At 35.7% G+C, this 9200-nt stretch overlaps 1 protein-coding gene across 1 annotated transcript in view; it reads right to left on the reverse strand.

Moving 5' to 3' along the window:
• The window catches only part of UBE2R2 (ubiquitin conjugating enzyme E2 R2), a 179571-nt gene that overhangs the window by 22702 nt on the left and 147669 nt on the right, over window positions 1-9200 (reverse strand). Inside the window, exon 3 of the mRNA XM_007950678.2 lies at window positions 4462-4559. Within this exon, the coding sequence (XP_007948869.1) occupies window positions 4462-4559 (98 nt within the window). The remainder of the gene's footprint in view (window positions 1-4461; window positions 4560-9200) is intronic.

A 9200-nucleotide genomic window follows, 5' to 3' on the forward strand; every position in this document is an offset into this window, starting at 1 on the left:
AATGACATGACACGAAGTATATGTGAACTGCTGTATGAAAAGTGAATTTACTCTGTAAATCTTCACCCAAATCCTAAAAAAAAAAAAGAATGATGCTTTAATAAAAACTTTATTTAATAAAAAAAAATCCTGTGCAAAACAGTGGTCTTAAAACTAACATATACATGCTCTTGAAGCATTTACAACTGCCTTTTACAGAAGAAAGGCATACCTCTCACCCATTCCAAACATCCTTAGAACAGGGTACATAGTTTTTCAGTATTTCCAGTGGTGGTGAAATGTTAGGGATGCAGAACAGAAATTTAAAAGCATTGATCCATTAAGCTCAACTGGCATAACATACTACACAAAAACACTGTTCCACCTCCTACTGGCATCTTAAAAGCTTGCAAGCAGCCATTTAGATGCAATGATGGTTCTCTCTTCGTCCAGAGCAAAGAAGAATGAAGAAAAACAAAGATGCATAAAGACAATTAGTCCCAGGGACTGGTAGACCATGTGATCCTCAGCCTACATGACTGTGAGACCAGAAGAACTTACTGGGTGCCCAGCTACTACTGTCAACCACTGAGGGGGATCTATGTAAGAGATCCTGGATAGAGTGGGAGTACAATGAGGAACAAAACTCACAATCATTTAAAAAAGTAGGGGGAGAGGAGGAGCAGGTTTGCTGGTCTGATAGAGCCTGGTGGAACCCCTGAGACGATGGCCCATAGCTGCCCTTCAGGCCTGGAATTGAACCCACTCCTGTGGCTTCCAGCCAAACAAAAGACAGGCATATGAACTGAACATTTACATGAGGTAGATACACTCCTTGGAGAGATGAATCATGGGAAAATAGAAGGCCTGTGTATACACAGGGAGACAGCTTGGGGGTCAGGAGCGCATGGGAAAGGACATAGGGAAGAAGTGGCTATGGGGAAGAAGTGGGAGGAGAGCTGTTGCATTACGGGAGATTGTAGTCAATGTCATGAGACAAAGTGTATGTAAATTGCTATGGAAGATGAATTTGCTCTGTAAGCTTTCACCCAAATTATAGTAAAAATTTAAAAAAAAAAAGAAAAAGAATCTACCCCCCCAAAAATGACTATATTTCCTCCTGTCTCATAAGTAATTTTGTTAAAAGTGTAGATTGGCATTTAAAAAATATATCTATTTTTCTTAACTCCTTTTCAGTATACTGGATCAAACAATGTACCTTAAGGGAATGAGTAACCAGTACAAGTAATAATCATTTGATGTTTCTTGAAGAGTCTCTCTGGTAAACACTTTTCAGAAAGTGGAAAGCAAATAACTCCAATAACTGGGTAAGTAATCCTTTTGCAAGTCAGGAAGCTTCCAATTCTTTAATTTAAATAATACTGGAGATATATATCGTATTACAAGCTTTGAGATCTTTAAAAATGATTAACAAAATAATTGAATGAATAAATAAATGGGGAAGATAAATCTCTCATGCAGAAAAACTGCAAATGATTTATGTAGATACCCTCAAGGAGGTATAAATTCCCACTCCCTTGTGTGTGCTGTACCTAGTGATTTCCTTTCAAAGAAGAAAGTGAAAAGGAAGGATAAAGAGTAACTTCACAGTGGAGAAACCTTAGAAACACTATCTCCGCCAGGTGATGAAGTACATGAAGTACTTTACAGTGATGTACCCTTGATAAAATGTGATGAAGATGGAACTTTACCTCTGTGGTATTGCTCCGGAAAACACCTAACTTCAATGTAATCATGAGAAAAATATCAAACAAATCCCAAAGGAAAGACATTCTACAAAATATCTGACCAGTACTCTTCAAAACCATCAAGTTCATTAAAAAATAAAGAAAGTCTGAAAAAAATGTCATAATCAAAGAGCTGCCTAAAGCAACATGACTATTAAATATAATATGGTATCATGCATAGAACTCTGGAATAAAAAGAAGATAATGGACAAAAATTAATGAAATTTGAACAAAATGTGCACTTTAGTTAATAATGTGTTAACACTGTTCATTAACTATAACAAATATACTAGTATAAGATGTAGGTAATAAAGAAAACTGAGTGTAGAGTATACAAGAATTTCTGTACTACCTTCTCAATGCTCCAAAAAATCTAAAATTGTTTTAAAATAAAAATGTTATCAAAAGAAAGACTGACAGCAAAACCATATTGAGATACTACTTCATGCCCATTACAATAGCTACAATAAAAAAGACACAATACCAAGTATGGATAAGGATATGGAGAAAATGGAATTCTCACAGACTGCTGATGTGACTGTAAATAGTGTAGTTGTTTTAGAAAAGAATCTGGTAGTTTTTCAATAGCTTAAACACAGGGGGTACCATATGACTATGACTCAGGCATATATCCTAGAGAAAACAAAAACATATGTCCATACAAAAACTTGTACATGAATGCTCACAGCTGCACTATTCATAATAACCAAAAAGTGGAATCAACCTAAAAGTCCATTAAGTGATGAATGAATAAATAAACTTATGAATGCATAAATAAATGAGATAAATCCATATAATAGAGTATTATTTAGCCATTAAAAAAATGTAGTTCTGATACATGCTACAGGATAGTGAACCTTGAAAGATATAAAATGAAAGAAGCTAACCAAAAAAGACCATATACTATATCATTCCATGTATAAGAAACTTTCAAAACAGGCAAATCCATAGATACAGAAATTAGACTGGTAGTTTCCTAGAGTTGCAGGGGTTGAGAAGTAATGGGAAGTGACTGCTACAAGGCATAAGGTTTTCTTTTTAGAGTGATGTAAATATTCTAAAATTGATTGTGGTGATGGCTGAACAACTCTGTGAGTACACTAAAAACTACTGAATTGGACACTTTAAATAGGTGAACTGCTGGCATGTGGATTATATCTCAATAAAGCTGTTATAGCGTTAAAAATGAATGACAACAGATTACCATGTGATATTTCAAATTCCTCATAAGAAATTTTCAATGCCTTAAAAATGTTATTCCATTATCATATTTAAACAAGATGTCTTAGTCTCTGCATGGAGAATGTGTGTGCTATATAAAAAACTGAAGCTAAACTCTCCATCAATCTAGCAATGTAACATCCATTAGGTAACTGAAAACAAATATTGTTGTTGTTGTTATTTGCCAAGTCGGCCCCGACTCATAGCGACCCCTCCTTGGGTTTCCGAGGCAGTATCACTACGGAAGTAGGATTGCCCAACCTTCCTTTCGAGGAGTGGCTGGTGGATATGAAATGAACCACCAGCCTTCTGGTTAGCAGTCAAGTGCCTTAGGCATTATGCTACCAGAGCTCCTAAAACAAATATTATTTACATCTAATTAAGGCATTTTCAATAATTATTAAATGCAAAAAGTGAAAATATACCAAAAGTTTAATTATTTTTTTAAATCAACTGTATGGTATAGTGCCTAAGGCATCTGACTGCTAACCAGAAGGCTAGCAGTTCAAACCTACCAGCCACTCCTCAGAAGGAAGACTGGGCAATCTATTTCTGCAGAGATATTGCCTCAGAAAACCAAGGAAAGGTCAAATCAACGTGATGGCAGTGAGTATGGTTTTGCTTCTTTTGGTATATTAATAATGATTCTAATACTTCAATATAGAAAAGTTTTAACAGTTACAGTCTTACTGTCACAGCAATTAAAACAAGTGTATATAAACTTTAGTTGCACAAAAGTATAATTGGGTAAGCAGTATAAGGCTATCAAGCATAAAAATTTCAAGTGTTAGAATAAAACTCAGTAGGGGTAAGTGCAATGGAAACACAAATTCGAGGAGAAAATTTTCATCTTTTAACTATTTAAATTTATGACTGAAAATTGATGCCCACTTAAAAATATGCAATAAGGCACACAGTTTTTTAAAATTCTTTTGTAAATCACTAGTCTAAATAAACATGATTAAAAATTTATGTATCTAGATAAACAGACTGATCAAAAGATGGATAATCAAAGGAAACTGAAAGAAAAATAAAACCTTCCAAATCAGAAGAAACATCCACAAACACATGTATACAAAACAAAGAAAAACACCTGATAATGAAAGCTCTTTAAAGTACTATGTAAAGTCAATTTTGAGTTTGTAAAGATTATAAAGCTTTTCTGCAAAAAGTAGTAAGAATCCTAAATAAGGAAGCAACTTTACACAGAAGTCATGGAATCCAAAGAAACAGAATGGAACTAAGATAATGGTAAGAGGAAGAATCCAGACTGGAAAATTTCTTCCACAGTGAATGTACAAGAAATGAGATTCAGGTGCATTATTGCTCAATAAATACAATTCTTCAGAATAATGCATACTAGTTAAAGCTCTCGCTGAAAATAAAAGAGCCAATTAAAGATTCTTCTGTACTGGTTAAATGACTGTATTTATTTTCATTTTACTAGAGGCAAAGAAAATAAAACTTTAAGCTCCACCCCAAAATAAGATTATTCCTGATGTTAACTCCTTACCTGACATTCTGAGTAGGATTCCACCTTTCAGAAGGGAGTTCTCCACTCTGTGGGTCATCTACAGGCGGATGAAGAATTGAAATGCATACATCTCCATTCTGTAAGAGACAAATATAACACTCAATAAATACTCAACAAGACATTTGCAAAAAGGGACATCAGTTCAGTTGACGCTTCCTTTATTACTAGAAAACTTCTTTTCTTATCATTACAGAAGAAAATAATTCTTTCACTTCATTTTCAAAATCAAAGCCAAAGAAGAATTAAGCATTAACTTAATATTACATTCATTTTGATTGATCTTCAAGATATATTTGTTAGAAAAGAAACATGCCTGTAACACTATCCTAGTGGAGCTCTAGTGAGCTCTAGTGGTGTAGTGACTGCTAACCAGAAGGCTGGCGGTTAAAACCCACCAGCCGCTCCTCGGAAGAAAGACTGGGTAGTGATGCTGCCTCGAAAACCCAAGGAGGGGGGTTCTATGACTCAGAACCTACTTGAGGGCAGTGAGATTTTTTGTTTGTTTAATACCATCCTTGCAAACTTTTTAAAAGGAAACATTTAAAAACAGAAACAGACAACCATGATACATCAAGAATCAAAAGTCTTGAAAAGCAACAAAATACCTCTCTTTGTTTTCAAATACATCTGTACTTAAATAAAAACAAAAATACCAGACGTTTCTTAAAAATCTGCCTAACATAACATAATATACACTCTTCCACCTCCTTCTTTGGCGAGTAGTGACTGGGATCTTAAAAGCTAGCAAGCTGCCACCTAGATGCAACGATGGGTCTCTCCTCATCAAGAGCAAAGAAGAAAGAAGAAAACCAAAATTAATGGAAACAATCAGTCCTCGCGACTGGTACACCATCCAATCTGCAACCTATACAACTATGAGACCAGAAGAACTAGATGGTGCCCGGCTACCACTGTCATCCACTTGGAAGGGATGTAGGAGATCCTGGATAGAGAGGGAGAACAATGTGGAACAAAACTCAAAATCATTTGGAGGGGAAAAAAAAAAAGATGGTTGGGACCAGGTTTGCTGGTCCAATAGAGCCTGGTGGAACCACTGAGACTATGGCCCCTAGCTGCCCTTCAGGTCTGGAATTGAACCCACACCTGTGGTTTCCAGCCAAACAAAGTACAGGCATGTGAGTTAAACATTTACCTCAAGTAGACACACGCCCTGGAGAGAACAACCATGGGAGAAGGAAGGGCTGCTTATGCACAGGGAGACAGCTCAGGGCACAGGAGAGTATGGAGAGATGGACACTGGGAAGAGGTAACTATGGGGAGGAAGTGGGAGGGGAGCTGTTGCACTGTGGTAAACTGTGGTCGATGACATGAGACAAAGTATATGTGAACTGCTGTATGGAAAGTGAATTTGCTCTGTAAATCTTCACCCAAATCACAATAAAAATAAGAATATAAAAAAATCTGCCTAAAGACATGCTATTATCACCTTTAATATCAGTCGGTGGTTTCAATAACTACGGCTTACAGCAACTGCCTTATAGTTATTGAAACCACTGATTGATATTAAAGGTGATTAACCCTAACTTCCTCAGAGTTCTCCCTGGACAGAGGAACTTGTCACTATGGCTATATTTTGCTTTATGAACTGAATCTAATTTAACTGAAACATACATGGGTTCTCTCCATATGCAATGCAGAGCCTTGCTATTGGAAAGAAAAGATAGGGTCAGTAAGATAAAATCCCTCTCTTCTTGAAACTTAGTCATTAATGGAGGCTAAGAATTTAAATTTTTAAAAAAATGAACAGAGAGGTAACTACACATACATTAATCTTAGGTACAACTTGAATTACACATATATATACACAAGTATATATAATTTACACACACACTCAAATAAATAATCATATTGAAATAATGTTGTTGTTTGGTTGTTGTTACGTGCCATCGAGTCGGACCCGACTCATAGCGACCCCTCCTTGGGTTTCCGAGGCAGTATCACTACAGAAGTAGATTGCCCCATCTTCCTTCTGAGGAGTGGCTGGTGGGCTTGAACCGCCAGCCTTCTAGTTAGTAGTCAAGTGCCTTAGGCACTATGCTACCAGAGGTCCCATATCGAAATAATAGCACTTTTTAAATAAAATAAATACCAAATATGATATTCTAAACTGTATTATAGTTAGATGCCATAAGGAAAGTAAGAAGAATGAACTACACAAAGAGGAAAGAGAAACTAGGTATGCTTCGTCAGAGGATACATGGGAGTGGGGAGTGGGGTGGAAGAATAACAAAAGGCTTTGTGATCCATGAAGCTTTGAAATGGGCCTTGAACAACAAGCACAATTTTAGCAACCAATTTTAAAACCTAGACTCAGGCCAGAATTAAATAAACCAACATCAAAAACAGCAGAATAAAATATAAAATAAAATACACTATACTGTGGTAACAAACTTAGTGGCTTAAAACAACACAGATTTATTATCTTATAATTCAAAATCTGGTATGATTTTAACCTGCTGGGTTAAAATCAAGGTGTTCACATGGCTCTGTTCCTTTTGAGGCTCTAGAGGAGAATCTCTTGCCCTTTCTAGCTTCTAAAGTCTACTGACATTCTTTTGCTCATGCCTCCACTCCTCATCTACAAGCAAGCAATACTGCATCTCTGTGCTTTTCTTTCTTCCACCTACAGTTCCTCTCGCTCGCCTTTTCTGCCTCCCTCTTCCACTAATTTTAAGGATCCTTAAGATCACACTGGGTCCATCCAGAAAATCCAGGATAATTTACTTATTTTAAAATCAGATGATTCGCAACCTTTATTCCACTTGCAATCTTAATTCACCTTTGCAATGTAACCTAATACATTTATAGATTCCAGAACCAGGATGTGGTCATCTTTTAAAAAGCCCATTGCCATCAAATTCCAATTCATAGTGACCCTATAGGACAGAGCAGAAATGCATTATTCTACCTACCTGAGTAATGAAGAGCCTAGTTTGGCTGAAAAAAAAATTAGGCCAGAGGAATAGGTTATTTGGTTCAGAGTTTAATTACGGCCAATATCTCTTATTAGTATAAATGCAAAAACCCCTCAACCAAATATACTAGCAAACCAAGTCCAACAGCATAGTAAAAGGATTATATACCAGGACAAGTGGGGTTTATCCTTGGAATACAAAAGTAGATCAATGTAAGAAAATCAATCAATGTAATATACACACATTGCTAAGGGAGAAAAAAAATCACATGATCATCTTAATTGATACAGAAAAGGCATCTGATAAAATTCAATATCCTTTCATGATAAAAAAAACATTCAGAAAACTAGGAGTAATAGGGAAATTCTTCAACATAAAAAAAAGGATATTTATAGAAAATCCACAGCTAACATCATATACAAATGAGCTCTGGTAGCACACTGGTTAAGGCGTTCGATTGCTAATCAAAAGATTGGCAGTTTTAACCCACCAGCTTCCCCACAGGAGAAAGACTAGGCAGTTTGTCTCTATAAAGATTCACAGCCTTGGAAACTCTATGGGGCAGTTCTACTCTGTCCTACAGGATTGCTATGAGTTGGAACTGACTCAGTCAGTGGCAGTGGATTTTTAACATAGTACTTGACGCTGAAAGACTGAAAGTTTTTCTTTAAGATAAGAAAAAGTCAAGTATATCCAATTCTACCACTGGCATTCAACATTGTTATGGAAGCCCTAGCCAGAGCAATTAGGCCAAGAAAAATAAATTAAAATATCCAAGTTGTAAAGGAAGAAGAAGTAAAACTATCTTTATTTGCAGATGACATAATCCTATATACAGAGAGTCCCCAGGTTACAAATACCTGACTTAGGTATAACCCCTGTAGTTATGAACCAGCTCCTGTAAAGCCTATTACATTAAAAATTTGAGGTACATACAGTGATTTTCAACAATAAATGGGTGCTACTTTGTGATGTGTGTTAAAACATTATCATCAATGAATTATGTTAAAGATGTTTTAGCACAATAAAAAGTGTTTCTTTAATGTTTTTTATGTATACTATATATTAAGACAAATATTTGACTAACTGATGATAGATACAAACCATACCTAACTGTTTCGACTTACACACAAATTCAACTTAAAGCCAATTTAGGAAAGGAATTCATTTGTAATCTGGAGACTTCCCTGCATAGAAAATCCCAAAGAATCCACAAGACAGCAAAATTGCAGGGTACAAGATCAACACACAAAAATCAGCTGCATTTCTATATACCTACAAAGAAAAATCCAGAAAGGAAATTAATAAAACATTTCCACTTATCATGGTATCTAAAAAATAAAATTCCTAGGAATAGATTCAACTAAGGAGGTGAAAGATTTATACATTGAAAACAAGAAAGCACTGATGAAAGAAATCAAAGACCTAAATAAATGGAAAACATCTCATGTTCATGTACTGGAAAAACTATCTTATCAATCCTACCTAGAGCAATCTAGACATTCAACCCAACCCCTACCAAAATTCCAACAGCCTTTTTTGCAGAAATGGAAAAGTCAATCCCCAAATTCATATGGAATTGCAAGGGGCCTTAAAAAAACTAAAACAATCCTGAAAAGAAACAAAGTTAGAAAACACACACTTTCCAACTTAAAAGTTACAGTAATCAAAACTGTGCTGTACCACTATTTACAATAGCCAAAACTTGGAAACAACCTAGATGTCCAACAACTGAGGAATGGATAACCAAACTTTGGTACATTCACACAATGGAATACTATG

This window comes from Orycteropus afer, unplaced genomic scaffold (assembly GCF_000298275.1).
Source record: "Orycteropus afer afer isolate SDZICR_OR568_19922 unplaced genomic scaffold, OryAfe1.0 scaffold00285, whole genome shotgun sequence".
Taxonomy (NCBI): domain Eukaryota; kingdom Metazoa; phylum Chordata; class Mammalia; order Tubulidentata; family Orycteropodidae; genus Orycteropus; species Orycteropus afer.